Source organism: Oncorhynchus clarkii, chromosome 17 (assembly GCF_045791955.1).
Source record: "Oncorhynchus clarkii lewisi isolate Uvic-CL-2024 chromosome 17, UVic_Ocla_1.0, whole genome shotgun sequence".
NCBI lineage: Eukaryota > Metazoa > Chordata > Actinopteri > Salmoniformes > Salmonidae > Oncorhynchus > Oncorhynchus clarkii.
In genome coordinates, this window is record NC_092163.1 from 62,700,355 (window position 1) to 62,716,923 (window position 16,569).

The following is a 16,569-nucleotide window of genomic DNA, read 5'->3' on the forward strand; positions in this document are numbered from 1 at the left end:
TCTTCAAAGATATTCTTCAGAGAGCAGGACTGATGCCAGCAGAGTATAATAATGTTTCTAGGGCTGTGTGTTACAATACCTGTGCATGTGTCTGAGACTGGGTGAGCTCAAACTCCTCTAGACGCAACGACTTGGTGAAGGTGATATGGAACAGACTCATAGCAGCCACCCTGTTGCACTCGCCCCGCACATTGGACAAGGCAGAGATCACCTCCGGCTTGGTGAGTAGGGAGTTGAAGGCAAACGCAGCACGGTTCTTCTCAAAGGGGTATGTAGGGACAGACACAAAGCCTGTGGACATGTCAGGTGTACAATGTTTAAGAGGTGTCATTACAGGTGTCATCGACTGCTCATCTCGTAAACCCATTTCTGTCAGGGTTCACAAAGAGACCCTGGCCCCCTGAACCCAATCTTATGTCTTACTAGTAGAGGGATGGGCTTTTTTTTACCCCCTTTTCCTCCCCAATTTCGCTTCTTAACACTTAACGTGGAAGCCAGCTGCACCAATGTGTTGGAGGAAACACCGTTCAACTGACGACCGAGGTCAGTCTACAGGCGCCCGGCCCATCACAAGTAGTTGCTAGAGCGCGATGAGCCAAGTAAAGCCCTGCCTGGCCAAACCCTCCCCTAACCATGACGATGCTGGGCCAATTGTGCGCCGCCCAATGGGACTCCTGTTCACAGCCGGTTGTGACACAGCCTGGGATCGAATCGGGGTCTGTAGTGACGCCTCAAGCAGTGCGATGCAGTGCCTTAGACCGCTGTGCCACTCGGGAGGCCGGGGATGGTCATTTTAAATGTTTCACTATTCCAATAATATCATGATTTCTTTTCAGATCCCCCCCTGCCTGCAGTTCTCCGGTAGTTATTGGAAACAGTGGGTTGAGCCAGTGGGTTGAGCCACCCAAAAGGTACCGATTGGATGACTCCATCCGTAACATTTGTGAGCTTACGGAACGTTCTTAACGGCGTTACATCAGAGCTGCAGGTCGCCTAGCAGTTAAGAGCCAACTAGGTGAAAAATCTGCTAAATGACTCAAATGTTAAATGTACATCAGGTCTTGTGGAACCTCCTGTGTGCGCATGTAATTGCTATTTGAAGAGGAGAAAATAGCATATCGTTGTCAGGGCTGACTGGAGTGCTAAATGCGCTAGCTCATGGCACCGTCATAAAAACTACATTCAAAAGTTTGTTGTTTAATTAAATAAAGGAAATCCAAATGGCATGGTATATCCCTGTATGTATCAATGTCACAAATATAATTGAATTTAGACAAAGCTTTTTCATTGTTATAATCCCACATGAAAAAATACCATAGTATTCTCTGTAATGTTTTTGCGGACTTTACTGTAGTATTCACTGCAGTATTGCAGACATGGCTTTAGTATACTGTAGTATTTACCATTTACTATTGTATAAATACTGGGGGAAAAACTGTAGTATATACTATAGTAATTACTTTAGTGTTTTTGCGGACTGTAGTATACTGTAGTATTTACTGTAGTGTTTTTGCGGACTGTAGTATACTGTAGTGTTTTTGCGGACTGTAGTATACTGTAGTATTTACTGTAGTGTTTTTGCGGACTGTAGTATACTGTAGTGTTTTTGCGGACTGTAGTATACTGTAGTATTTACTGTAGTGTTTTTGCGGACTGTAGTATACTGTAGTATTTACTGTAGTGTTTTGGCGGACTGTAGTATTTACTGTAGTGTTTTTGCAGACCTTACTGTAGTATTTACTATAGTGGTTTTGTTTTATTATCTTTGACATAGCAGTGGGGGCTTCCTTGAGGAAACCTATTGGACAAAATACTCAAAGAGCACATTTTCCATAACCAGTAGGACAGGTGTGAATGGATAGTTCAGATCTTCAAATTGGGATATGGGAGAGGAGAATGGGAATGGGCAGGGTATATACAAATTAAATACTGTAGTACATGCTTTAGTAATTACTGTAGTGTTTTTGTGGACTGTAGAGTTTTTGAGGTCATTACTGTAGTATTTACTGTCGTGTTTTTGCAGTCTGTAGTATACTGTACTATTTATTATAGTATTCTAGTATATTACAAAACGATATATCGTAAATACTACACGATCGAGGGATACAACAGTGTGTAGAATATACTATATACTAGTTTACTACATAATTATATAGTAAGTACTGTACTATTCTATAGTAAACTGTAGTATAACACTCACACAAGTAATCGAACACTAACGTCCACTCCGTTTGGATATTCGAATAAACATGCCCTTCCTCCAGTGAACTCACCATTCTGGGGCACATGTTCTGGCTCTCTCTGGGGCAGGGTGATGTGGGAGAAATCCTCAGGGTTGGTGAGCACTACCCTGTCAAAGCTGATCCGGTTCATGGTGCGGTCATACTCCAGATTGATCTCCTTCTCCAGACGTACAATACACTCCTGCAGCCTGCCACCACAACACAACATTACACAGGGTAATGCTCCATTTACTGTACAGTATTATGCACAATTCAGTCTCCTGACATTCATATCCCGCTCTTATTTAATAAACACAGCCTGATGGTCAGTCTGCTTTAGAAAAAAGATAGCCTTTCATTCATGGTAGAGACTGTTTAGCTAACTGTAAAATATGAGTATTAGATTAGAAAATGAGGGATGTCTCTCACAGTTTGAGTCGAAGGCCAGGTGTAGAGAGGGCATGCTCTTTGACACGGGCAAGACTTTGTGCATTGAGAGACGAGGTGCCACTCCACACTGGCATACAGTCTACAGACAGGTGGTAGAGCAGCAGGGCCTCTGTGTTCTCTCTGCAGCGCTGGGCAAACTGCACCCGCTGGGAAAACAGACGAGGGTCCTCTGCACTGAACAGCAGCCTGATCCTGGAAATCCAGTACTGAGTGGCTGACAGCAGAAACACACCTACTAAAGTCAAGGAGATGGGACAGAGAATGAGACTTTGTGTATGCTGTATACAGGTGAAGAAAATACTGCATTGATACACTATAAGTGGTAATAAACTATTACTTGTTCTCTGTCCTTCATTTAGGACTGGTTTTCCATTGGCATCCCTCACTCTGCCATTTTTGTCAGCCTTCTGGACCAGATAAAGCCCTTTCTCCTGGCTGTAGTCAAGAACCCCAACAAACTGCCAGCTGTAGTCCAGGTTGGGGCTTTTGGGGTCCTCTGCAGAACCAGAGAAGACAAGAGAGAGGAAACTGTCTACCTATTTTCTGTTCTCATTATGAAGAATGATGATATGGTACACTGTTCACTACAACAGACAGAACCTGTAGGTTACAATCCTTTCTATTTGGGACATCCCTATGTAAACAGCTAATTCAAATTAAGAGCTATTATCAAAGCACCAACCTGGTGGTATATTGTCAGTGGTGGGCAGCAGAGCTTTGGCAGGTATGGGTTTGTGATCAGTTGATCCGTTTTCATAGCCCAGGGCAAGCCAGTCTTGAGGAGTGCGACAGTCAAACTCCTCATTGTCAAACACCTGGGGGAGAAAACCAAGAAAGACGAGTGAGTCAAACAAGGACCACAATGTGACAGTGTTTTATTAATGAAAAATGTATGTTTTATCTATAAAGATGTTTGAGGAGCTCACCTCCAGAGGTAGGTAGTTTGAGACAGGTGGAAGTGGATTCTCTGGTGTGATCACATGTTCTTCAATGCTATGGTGTCGAGGCATCAGGAGGTTGGAGTCTATGCCTTGCTCTGTCAGGAGCTGGGCAATATCCAGCTTCAGGTACTCCCGTCTGCGCCTGAGAAGAGACACAACACATGTCAAGAGCATTCACTTCCCCATACTGTGTGTGTATTTAGCTGTGACCCTCACAGATGCACACACCTCTCTATCTCTATCTTGCGGGGGTGCTGTCCAGGCAGGCTGTGGTAGGGCAGCTGGACTTTGGCTGTGTAACCTTCAGTAGAGAAGTCCGTGTGCTGCTGGTGCTGGGTGGTGGGTCCATGCTTGTCCCTCTCAACCAGACTGTGCAGGTCAGATGGAGTCCGAAATGTGGTTACTGAGGAACAGAATACATATGGGCACAAATAAATCAATTGTTATTTACAGAATATACCAATACATATTTACACATACACAAATGTAAAGTAGCTGATGTATTTTAGTGTGATTTGTGTATTTTAGTGTCATCCAACAGGCCCTGGGTAAAAGTTTCACCTTTAGGAGTATTGGACTCATAGCCCGCTTGACACAGTAAGCTCTGTTGGGTTTCTGGCCCATCTGTACAGGACTGATACATGAATAGGCAGTTAGTGTAAGCTCATAACTTCATAAAATATTTCTTAGAGCAAACATATCACGGGGTAGTGTTTTTAGCTGCCCTCTGACTACAGTTGAATGTGTAGGCTAATTATTACCTGTAGGTGGGGTTTTGCTGCTGTAGTGATGAGCTCGGAGTAGTACCCTTTCTGCTCAATCACAGGGTACTTTCTGACAGGGGGAAGTTTGCTCCTGTGACTTTGCAGTGGGGGTAACTTGAGTTCTGCAGGTTTGCTAGGGGTGTGTGACACAAATACACCAACCCCATGGGGATGGTTTTGGGGCACCTGCTTTGATTCCATCTTCAGACACACATCTGTAGATGTCTGCCTCAAGAAATAAGCGTTAGTAAGCATTCCAGCACGCGCTTCGTTGTGGCTACCAGTATTTATTATTTTCAATGCGCAACTCATTCTTTTATCATGACATACAGACCTGGACAATCGCAAATGCCTAATTTGCTATTACATAACTAGCTAGATAACTTAGACATTATGCTAATTTAGGACAAAAGCACTTGAAATGAATGCATTTCATGGACTAGCATCTAAATTGACGTTAGCTGATGACCTTGCTGGCTGGCTAGCTAGCTAACGTTAGTTAGAAAACACAGAACGTAGGCTACATGATGGAGTAAATAATATCGTTAGAAACTTTATAACATGCTGTATATATTAAAGAACATTAAACCTTAAATAGCCCTCGGAGATGCTATGAGTTTTAATAGACAAAACTTGCCACTTGTTAACTTCAAATTCACCTTCAACTTCCTTCACTCTGTGCTGAAATCTCGGTTTCCAAGCGCGCCTAGTTGAGGACGCGGCAACGGTTGTCAGGGAGGTCTATCAAACAGCTGGGGGTTAGAGCGGTCGTTTGACTTCTTCTAATGTCTCTTAAAGGGAAAGTAATCCAAAGTAACAAAGTAATTAGTAGGTCTACTACAGGGCTCTAGAGTCTAGACAGACCATACTATGTTAGCATTGGCTGTTTAGGGTTAATAAATATATGTATATATAAAGTTTAGCAAATGAAGTGGAAAAGGCTAATAAAGTGACTATCATTATATTATAATATTTGGTGGGCAGTGCTATCTGTTCTGTAGCAAATCAATATCATAATCGAATATATTTTTCCAAAACTGCAATAGTTGTAGAAAATACATTCCAATCTGGGTGTTGGGCTTCTAAAACTTTTAATTCGAAGGTAGGTCTCTCTTCCTAACGTGTTAACTCCTAAAAGCCCAAATCAATGATGCTGATAATGAAGGTAATGATAATGATAGTAATGAAAATTATGATAATGATGATTAGCTAGAACTATGGAATAGACATGTTAATGTACTCAAATGAGCAATTGAGGCGGCAGGGTAGCCTAGTGGTTAGACCGTTGGACTAGTAACCAAAAAGTTCAAATCCCCCAGCTGACTGTTCCTAGGCCGTCATTGAAAATAAGAATTTGTTCTTAACTGACTTGCCTAGTTAAATAAAGGTAAAATAAAAAATAAATAAATAAATTCCTTCCTGTCCCACCCTGAATGTGTCTGGTGGGGGAGAAACCCTTCTGACCTGTACGATCCCCACACCACCACGTCACAGGCACTCCATATCCTGCTCTGTTTCTCATGGCAGATCACAGACACCACCCACCTTGGTCTACACCCACCACAGCAGCCTTGGATTGTGTAAAAGAGCACAAATTACTTGTTCCATGTGTCTGAACATTCACATGCCACTTATAAACAACACTGTAGACTAGGACAGTCAGAATGGGGAGTGGGAATGGGAGTGGGGTTCTGTTTAAAAAGTGAGGCCATGTGAGGGCCTCTGACTTGCCGTGACCATGGGGATCCACATCACCTCTAATGAACTGGACAGGACAGGGAGCAGTGAGATGATTAGGAGCCTTTTCCCAAGAAAGACAATTGTGTGTAGGGAGGGAACATATGGGGCCGGTTATATTATCCTTTTGCTTTAATTTTCTCATAACTTAGGCTCAAACATCACTTTCATAGAACTTAAGGACCCTATTCCTATCGTTCTTCTCTTTCTCTTCCCTCTCTACATCCCCTGGATTCATCCCAGTTACAGTGATGATCATCATACTTTAACTTTGACTGCACAGACCCTTCTACAACGTGTCTGTATCTCCAAGTGATGACCTCACCCTTTGGGGGAGCCCAGTCCCTTTGATGATCTCAATGAGGGAATAACATACATCTGATGACATTATCAGAGCCCTTAGCTGTTTGATGCTGACAACCTTTCCTGGCCTGGGTGGCTTATGAATCGTTAGCTGATGTCTGATCATGTTGAGGAGATCAGTGAGAAGAATTACCCAGAGGGATCCAAAGAAAACCATATTAGCCCCAGTCTCTAATGGGGTGGTGGTCCTCAAACATGTCTGCCTGCCAGGGATGGTGGGTGGCTCAAAGCTGCAGCTAGAATCCACCACTGTACTGGGCTTTGTTAGGCCGAGAGGTGTGGTTAGCAGCACTCGGTGTGTAGAGCTGATTAAAATCAAACAAGCTTGTCATAGCTTTGATCTACCCAGAAGCCCCTCTCCCAGTCCCTCTCCTCTCTCCTTTCAGTCCAGCACCACGGCAGCCATCCTCATACTAACCAGCTGGCATACCATCAACCAAGAAACAACAGCATTAGCCCCAACACGCCCACCCACTTCTCTCATCCCTTTCTCTTGCCTCTCACACAGGATCTCGTCTTGGCTTCCACCCACCCTGCTTTATTCCCCCTCTCTTTTCCTCCCTCTCTCCTGCTTTTACAGCACTGGGCTGTAGTGGGGGTCATGCCTTTATGAATGTGACTCCCATTTTACAGTAATGAGAGCAGCATGTGCTGCTGCTAACTTTAGCTCCTCCTTATGACCAGATGTTGGCTGGTATGATCAAACACTGCCGACTCCCCCCTCAGCAGTGTCATATTGTTGGGGGAACCATAAGAACTATGTGGCCACCGTCACACACACACACCTTCATTTCCTTATAAAACCTAGTGGGGTAAAAAAGTATTTAGTCAGCCACCAATTGTGCAAGTTCTACCACTTAAAAAGATGAGAGAGGTCTGTAATTTTCATCATAGGTACACTTCAACTATGACAGACAAAATGAGAAAATCACATTGTAGGATGTTTAATGAATTTATTTGCAAATTATGGTGGAAAATAAGTATTTGGTCACCTACAAACAAGCAAGATTTCTGGCTCTCACAGACCTGTAACTTCTTCTTTAAGAGGCTCCTCTGTCCTCCACTCGTTACCTGTATTAATGGCACCTGTTTGAACTTGTTATCAGTATAAAAGACACCTGTCCACAACCTCAAACAGTCACACTCCAAACTCCACTATGGCCAAGACCAAAGAGCTGTCAAAGGACACCAGAAACAAAATTGTACCTGCACCAGGCTGGGAAGACTGAATCTACAATAGGTAAGCAGCTTAGTTTGAAGAAATCAACTGTGGGAGCAATTATTAGGAAATGGAAGACATACAAGACCACTGATAATCTCCCTCGATCTGGGGCTCCACGCAAGATCTCACCCCGTGGGGTCAAAATGATCACAAGAACGGTGAGCAAAAATCCCAGAACCACACAGGGGGACCTAGTGAATGACCTACAGAGAGCTGGGACCAAAGTAACAAAGCCTACCATCGGTAACACACTACGCCGCCAGGGACTCAAATCCTGCAGTGCCAGACGTGTCCCCCTGCTTAAGCCAGTACATGTCCAGGCCCGTCTGAAGTTTGCTAGAGAGCATTTGGATGATCCAGAAGAAGATTGGGAGAATGTCATATGGTCAGATGAAACCAAAATATAACTTTTTGGTAAAAACTCAACTCCTTGTGTTTGGAGGACAAAGAATGCTGAGTTGCATCCAAAGAACACCATACCTACTGTGAGGCATGGGGGTGGAAACATCATGCTTTGGGGCTGTTTTTCTGCAAAGGGACCAGGACGACTGATCCGTGTAAAGGAAAGAATGGGGCCATGTATCGTGAGATTTTGAGTGAAAACCTCCTTCCATCAGCAAGGGCATTGAAGATGAAACGTGGCTGGGTCTTTCAGCATGACAATGATCCCAAACACACTGCCCGGGCAACGAAGGAGTGGCTTCATAAGAAGCATTAAGGTCCTGGAGTAGCCTAGCCAGTCTCCAGATCTCAACCCCAAAGAAAATCTTTGGAGGGAGTTGAATGTCCGTGTTGCCCAGCAACAGCCCCAAAACATCACTGCTCTAGAGGAGATCTGCATGGAGGAATGGGCCAAAATACCAGCAACAGTGTGTGAAAACCTTGTGAAGACTAACAGAAAACATTTGACCTCTGTCATTGCCAACAAAGGGTATGTAACAAAGTATTGAGACAAACTTTTTTTATTGACCAAATACTTATTTTCCACCATAATTTGCAAATAAATTCATTAAAAATCTTACAATGTGATTTTCTGGATTTTTTTTTTCTCATTTTGTCTGTCATAGTTGAAGTGTTCCTATGATGAAAATTACAGGCCTCATCTTTTTAAGTGGGAGAACTTGCACAATTGGTGGCTGACTAAATACTTTTTGCCCCACTGTACATGCCAACTAATCTATTGACACACCCTTGTGCGCATAGATGCACATTATACTAGCATGCATGTGTGGTTAGCAGAATTTAAACAAATTGAGGCATAGCTTAGCGCAGTATCACGGGCCCCCCCGCAAGGTCCGATTTAGATCCACCTCCCTAAAAATGAAAAATGTGTTGTTTTATTGCTGTAACGGTTCTCTTGGGGTGAAGTAGAGGCGGACCAAAATGCGGCGTGGTTTCTATTCATGGTTCTTTAATTTATAAAGACACTATACATGAATAAACTAACAAAAACAATAAACGTGAGAAAACCTAAAACAGCCCTATCTGGTGCAAACACAGAGACAGGAACAATCACCCACAAAACCCAACACCAAACAGGCTACCTAAATATGGTTCCCAATCAGAGACAATGACTAACACCTGCCTCTGATTGAGAACCATATCAGGCCAAACATAGCACTAGACAAACTAGACATGTAACATAGAATGCCCACTCAGATCACACCCTGACCAACCAAAACATAGAAACATACAAAGCAAACTATGGTCAGGGTGTGACAATTGCTAATCTCATTCTCCACTATTTACCATTTTGCCATGGCAACATGAGGTCGCCTAGGCAGAGAACACCTGTACATTACATTTCGTAAATATTTATTTTTATTATAATGTTTTTTTTGGGGGGGGGGTAGCTAAGTGAGCATAGACTTAGTCTGGGTTCCATCTATTTGTTTGGGTTGGCGCTCCCCCTTGGGTTGTGCCGTGGAGGAGATCTTCGTGGGCTATGCTCGGCCTTGTCTCAGGATGGTAAGTTGGTGGTTGGAGATATCCCTCTAGTGGTGTGGGGGCTGTGCTTTGGCAAAGTGGGTGGGGTTATGTCCTGCCTGTTTGGTCCTGTCCGGGGGTATCGTCGGATGGGGCCACAGTGTCTCCCGACTCCTCCTGTCTCAGCCTCTAGTATTTATGCTGCAATAGTTTGTGTCGGGGGCTAGGGTCAGTCTGTTATATCTGGAGTATTTCTCCTGTCTTATCTGGTGTCCTGTGTCAATTTAAGTATGCTCTCTCTAATTCTCTCTCTCTTTCTTTCTTTCTTTCTTTCTTTCTTTCTTTCTTTCTTTCTTTCATTCTTTCTTTCTTTCTTTCTTTCTTTCTTTCTCAGAGGACCTGAGCCCTAGGACCATTCTTCAGGACTACCTGGCCTGATGTCTCCTTGCTGTCCCCAGTCCACCGTGCTGCTGCTCCAGTTTCAACTGTTCTGCCTGCGGCTATGGAACGCTGACCTATGAAAAGCCAACTGACATTTACTCCTGTTGCACCCTCTACAACCACTGTGATTATTTTTATTTGACCCTGCTGGTCATCTATGAACATTTTAACATCTTGGCCATGTTCTGTTATAATCTCCACCCGGCACAGCCAGAAGAGGACTGGCCACTCCACATAGCCTGGTTCCTCTCTAGGTTTCTTCCTAGGTTCTGGCCTTTCTAGGGAGTTTTTCCTAGCCACCGTGCTTCTACACCTGCATTGCTTGCTGTTTGGGGTTTTAGGCTGGGTTTCTTTACATCACTTTGTGACATCAGCTGATGTAAGAAGGCCTTTATAAATACATTTGATTGATTGATTGATTGTTTCCTACCTGTGAATCTGATGGCGAATCAGAAAACAAGATGAGACACGGTCACCCTTTTTCTAGCTCCTAGCCAACTTTGTTGTATTTTGGGTTGTTGGAATTTCTTACATTAGTTGCTCAGAACATTTCTTGTATTATTACCTACATGTGCAAACTGGTAAGCGCATATCCTGGGGCCGCATTTATTGTAGCTGAGGACTTAAAGGAAATCTGAGGAAAAAGCTAACGAAATTCTATCAACACATCTCCTTTGCTACACGTGCAAAATGGACCCTGGATCATTGCTACTCTCCCTTCCGGGACGAGTACAAGGCCCTCCCTTCGACAAATCAGATTCAGCCTCCTTTCTGCTCCTTCCCACCTATAAGTAGGAACTTAAACAGGAAGCTCCCGTGGTAAAGACTGTTCGACATTGGTCTGACCAATCAGTCAAGATTGCTTTGATCACACAGACTGGGAAATTATCCAATGTATAGATGTATACACTGACTCAGTGACTGGGTTCATCAGGAAGTGCATAGTTGATATTGTTCCCACTGTGAAGATTAGAATTTATCCAAAACAAAAACCATTGATAGATGGCAGCATTCACACAAAACTGAAGGTGTGGACCACCGCATTTAACCATGGCAAGGTGACTGGGAACATGGATGTGTATAAATAGACCAGCTATGACCTCCGTAAGGCAATCAAAGAGGCAAAACGACAGTACAGCGGCAAAGTGGAGTCGCAACTCAATGGTTCAGACAAGCGACGTATGTGGCAGGGACTCCAGACATTCACAGATTATTAAGGGAAAGACAACCACGTTGGGGACACTGACATCTCGTTCATCGGACAAGCTAAACACTTTCTTTTCCCACTTAGAGGAAAACAACATTGAGTGGCCAATGCGGCTCCACGACGCTCATGAGGACTGTGTGCTCTCAATCTCCGTGGCCAACGTGAGCGTGTTAACCCTCGCAAGGCTGCCGGACCAGAAGGCATCCCAAACCGCGTCTTCAGAGCATGTGCAGACCAGCTGGCTGGAGTGTTTACGGACATATTAAATCTCTCCATATCCCAGTCTGTTGTCCCCACTTGCTTCAAGATGTCCACCATTGTTTCTGTACACAAGAAAGCAAAGGCAACTGAACTAAATTACTATCGTCCCGTAGCACTCACTTCTGTCATCATGAAGTGCTTTGAGAGGCTATATCATATCACCTACACCTTACCAGACACCCTAGACCCACTACAATCCGCATATAACCCCAACAGATCCACGGACGATGCAATCGCCATTGAACTGCACACTGCCCCATCCCACCTGGACAAGAGAAATACTTAAGTAAAAATGTTGTTCATTGACTACAGCTCAACCTTCAACACCATAGTGCCCTATAAGTTCATTACTAAGCTTGGGGCCCTGTGTCTGAACTCCTCCCAGTGCAACTGGACCAGGACTTTCTGACGGGCTGACCCCAAGTGGTAAAGGTAAGCAACAATACCTCTGCCATTCTGATCCTCAATATGGGGGCCCCACAGGGTGCGTACTCAGCCCCCTCCTGTACTCCCTGTTCACCCATGACTGCATGGCCATGCACGTCTCCAACTCAATCATCAAGTTTGCTAACGACACAACTGTGGCAGGCTTGATTACCAACAGTGATGAAACAGCCTACAGGGTGGAGGTGAGACTCCTGGTTGAGTGGTGCAAGGAAAATAACATCTCAACAAAATGAAGGAGCTGACCGTGGACTACAGGAGACAGCATTAACATAGACCGGGTCACAGTGGAGAGGTTCAAAGTTCCAGTGCATATCACTAACAACTGGAAATGGTCCCTTCACACAGACAGTGTGGTGAAGAAGGCGCAACAGCTAAGACCCTCACAAACTTCTACAGATGCACCATTGAGAGCATCCTGTCGGGCTGTGTCACCGCCTGGTATGGCAATTGCATCGTCCACAACCAGCAAGGCACTCCAGAGGGTGGTGCAGTCAGCCCAACGCAGACACAATCACTCAATATTTTTCAGGGGGGGGGGGGTTGGTTCTTTCTGTAATGAGAAGTGCTATAGAAGCTGAATACGTTTTTATTATTATGAGGCTGAGACTCAAAACAAAAATAATGTAAGCTAATTTCCTGTAATTCCATTTATTTTAGCATGGCTTATGACGTGTTCATATGCTATATGGGGGGCCAGACCCCCGGGGGACCCCACCCATACTTTTTTTTAAAAATTGTTGGGGCCCCCAAATCCCACCTAGCAGGGGCTGTGGGGATGTGTGTTACGCCAGTGGGCATGTGTTCCTCTTGTAATCTTATAACATAACATGATGTTGTTTTAAATTCTTCCACACGTACAGACTGAAGCTGAGGTGTGCTTTACTACTATTCATAGAGATTGGAAGGGACTGAGGGGATTAGGTGACCAATTAAATCAAATCAAATAAAATGTTATTTGTCACGTGTCGAATACGAGTGTAGACTTTAGCGTGAAATGCTTACTTACAAGCCCTTTCGCAACAATGCAGTTAAAAGCTTTACAAATAGATACAAATAAAATAGTAACACAATACAATAACAATAACGAGGCTATATACAAGGGGTACCGGTACCGAGTAAACTAACTATTGCAACCAGGGCTGGGGTCAATTCGAATTGAAGGCAGTCAATTCAGGAAGTAAACTTAAATAACAATTCGATGTTTGAAAAAACGTTTTTTAAATGACTTCTCAATAAACTGAAGAGCAGAAGCTATTTATTTCCAAAGTTTAACATGTTTTTATTAAAATCACTTCCTGATTGTACTACCCTCAATTTGACTCCAGCCCTGATTGCAACACATCATTTTCAAAGTATTTCTCCTCTTTATGAGGTGGGCACTCACAACGACAACAACAATGCACTACATGAATGTCATATGTGCTATTTAATGGATGAAATAGATACAGCGTTAGGGCAGCACGTGTCTCATTAACACTGCAGTGTTTTGTGGCTGTGGGTTTTATGAGTGGAGGGGCTGTTCCTGTGGGATGTTGGTACTGAAGACCGGCAGGTTGGTTAGGGGGGTGGTAACTTTGACCTCAGTGACTCCTGGGGGCATTGAAGTGGCCGCTTTGGATTAGGGCAAGTCACAGGTGGACGCTTGGCATGCTCGTAATGAGAACATTTAATGTGTGGTGGGCTTAAGGCAAGGACGTGGTGAGACAGAGTGAGAGACAGAATCTCCCAAACCCTGTACCTCCTAGACCCAAAACAGCTGCATCTGCATTTGCCCCATTTCTCACTGTGACTTTTAGGGGGGGAACAGTTCCCCAGCAACCAAAGTCACATTAAAGCTCAAAAATCAAAAACCAATGGTCGTAAAAGCATTCAACAGAGGGGAAAGCCCTCACTAATCCAAAGTGACTGAGAGCAGTGTGTGTGTGTGTGTGTGTGTGTGTGTGTGTGTGTGTGTGTGTGTGTGTGTGTGTTGACTGTGGACATTACAGAAAGGCCTGCTATATTTATTGCCATTTCAGTTTCTCAGTCCTCCCTTACCTCTAAACCAGTACTCATGATGCTGGGAGACCTTGTTCCACTGTTGTCCACTACCCTTTAAATGACATAATTATTAATGGACCATACTGTGCACAATCATTCATATCCTGGGTATCCTGTAAAGTTATTGGAACAAAACCTCATGTAAACCAGGACTTCTTCATGGGGAAATACGTTTCTCTGAGAGGGCAGGATAAGAAAGAGTGGATCTAAATATATGACATATGTGTGTGTACAAATGTATGCATGAGTCAGTTTGTGCACTGCAGGCATGTGTGTCTGTTAGCATGTGTGGGCAGGATAATAAAAACAAGAAACAATGCTCAGAATATAATGCGTGTGCAAGCATGGTTATGTGTGTGAGAGTCAATGCGTCTGTGTCGTAGGCATGTATGTTTGTTAACATGGGTGGGAAGATCAGCAGTGCTTCAGCTGTATTAGTAAAATAAGTCACTGCCAATAAACCCAAAACCTCTTCAATCAAATCCTCGCTTCTTAAAAGTGCCAGTCATTCTTTCTTGCTAAGAATTAATAAAGGATCAAATTAAAGGCATCTGAAGTCTCGACACATGCAAGTGTTTACGAACATAGATTCCCTGGTAGCATGTGCACACACACACACGCACACACAGAGTGCATTATTACTTTGGCATGTGCCCAAGCGTTCCACAGGGGCCCTGGTTTGTCATCCATCCTCATCTGGCCTCTATCACCGGCTGGCTTGACAGCTTAATCTGTGTCATTCATTCTCTCAGATCAAAGAACCTCAATTTCAACCCATTACACCCATACATAAAGACACAGAGACATGCATAGTATACACACATAAAGATACAAACACACACACATGCGCGAGACAACATAAATGTGGAAATACACAGATATATACATTAGAGATACTGAGCAAACACTGAATTTAGATATGTGATGCAGCCCAGCCAGGACAGCAGGAATGATGAGATATTTATTCTCTGTCTGGTCATGAGCGTCACCATGGAAGAGCATTTCATTGAAAGAGTAACAGAGTAAACACTCACAAGAGGAGATCCTAAGGATAATGGACCACCATAAAACAGAACATGAGGATGAGAAGTCCTTATTTTATTGTACCAGAACTAGACCTTTGGAAATTACCTCTAACTTTAAGAGACTGATACTATTTTAGTGTCAGGTATGCAGAGAAACCCCATCTTTTGTTGTTGGTATACTGTATAGCCCACCTTGGTGAACTACCTCACTGTCTGGCTTGATGTCCACGGGTTTAGGGTGTACAGTAGGGTTTCACTAAGGTACAGTGTTTTAAGTATCAAAGCATGATGATAATGAATGCACATGAACCTTTCTGACCGACCTTGGCTCTTGGTGACACCTCGAGCAGTTCCCATGTTACCCATAGCCACACAGAACCAAAACATTTCAGCAAGATGATTGAACTCTGACATCAGTGTTCACCCAAGCACAGTCGACAACAACCATGGTCTTAAACTGTCTCTGTTAGGCCAGGAGACATTATTATGTGACCACCCACCCGGGTTGCCCTCAACCCATAGGCCCTACTTTGAAATTTCAGACTTGATTTTCCCGTACAAAAAATGTATCAACACCTTACAAAAAATGTCCTTAATTATAATCCACATTTCCTGTTGCCGCAGGATTATTTTCCTGCTGTAGCAAACTGGCTCTAATTAAGATCCTACATCTGTAAACGAGCAGCCAAATATAGGGTGGACTTACATTAGTAAAATATGTCTAGTAAGAGCTCAAACTTCAACATCCGATTTGTAACTTTCTGCTTACAATAGCCTTGAATGTGGTGTGGCCAAAACCATATTCCTGCTTCATGTGTGAGTGCAGCTATTAGCATACTGTAAATACTATAATATATAGACAAACAAAATAAGGATATCAATTCAAGCTATGTAGGAGCTTCTCATCTAAACAATATTGTACATAGTGTTGCGTACTTGATTAATACAATGATTCACAAATGTGTGGATATTTTAAAAGCCTTTAAATTAAAAAAATTCTAACAGAGCAAAAATGTCTACTGGAATTAAGATAATTAATGTAATTCTTGCAGGGACAAGTGTTGTCTTTACTCTGTACCACTCAGAGAGGGGGTATGTGGTGTAGATGTCTCCAACACTATCTCCGGAAGTAGAGTGGGAGACATCTCAAAGAGAAATTTGAATCTTGCTCCATCTCTTTACACTACACAAGAATGTCTCCTAGACCAAGTTTGTGTCTTTGAATGTAGTGTAAAGAGGCTCCACAGGTGGCTCTTATAGTTTAGCTTTCAACATGGTTTATAGCTCTCTCACCTATCTAGATCCAAACCATTATTAGATTTAAAACAAAACTAGCAGAATTCTGAACTAATTAATAAACAATCCACATTTGCCAAAACACATCCCAAAATATGTCTGGTGTCATATCGATGTTTGTTTACATTGCAGTAACACCAAAAAAACACCATAGTCTGATTAATTTGCATATTGCGTCCACTCTACATTCTCATTCAATTTATTGATCTGAATGTGAGTTCTGTCCA

At 43.3% G+C, this 16,569-nt stretch overlaps 1 protein-coding gene across 1 annotated transcript in view; it reads right to left on the reverse strand.

The window, feature by feature from the left end:
• Positions 1 to 4,578, reverse strand: part of LOC139369474 (dynein, axonemal, heavy chain 1) — a 63,920-nt gene extending 59,342 nt beyond the window's left edge. The window contains exons 1-9 of the mRNA XM_071108731.1: positions 4,375 to 4,578; positions 4,175 to 4,247; positions 3,842 to 4,016; positions 3,599 to 3,755; positions 3,355 to 3,487; positions 3,010 to 3,168; positions 2,652 to 2,904; positions 2,274 to 2,431; positions 80 to 291 (exon numbers count right to left, since the gene is read on the reverse strand). Of these exons, the coding sequence (XP_070964832.1) occupies positions 80 to 291; positions 2,274 to 2,431; positions 2,652 to 2,904; positions 3,010 to 3,168; positions 3,355 to 3,487; positions 3,599 to 3,755; positions 3,842 to 4,016; positions 4,175 to 4,247; positions 4,375 to 4,578 (1,524 nt within the window). The remainder of the gene's footprint in view (positions 1 to 79; positions 292 to 2,273; positions 2,432 to 2,651; positions 2,905 to 3,009; positions 3,169 to 3,354; positions 3,488 to 3,598; positions 3,756 to 3,841; positions 4,017 to 4,174; positions 4,248 to 4,374) is intronic.
• Positions 4,579 to 16,569: the final 11,991 nt, after the last annotated feature.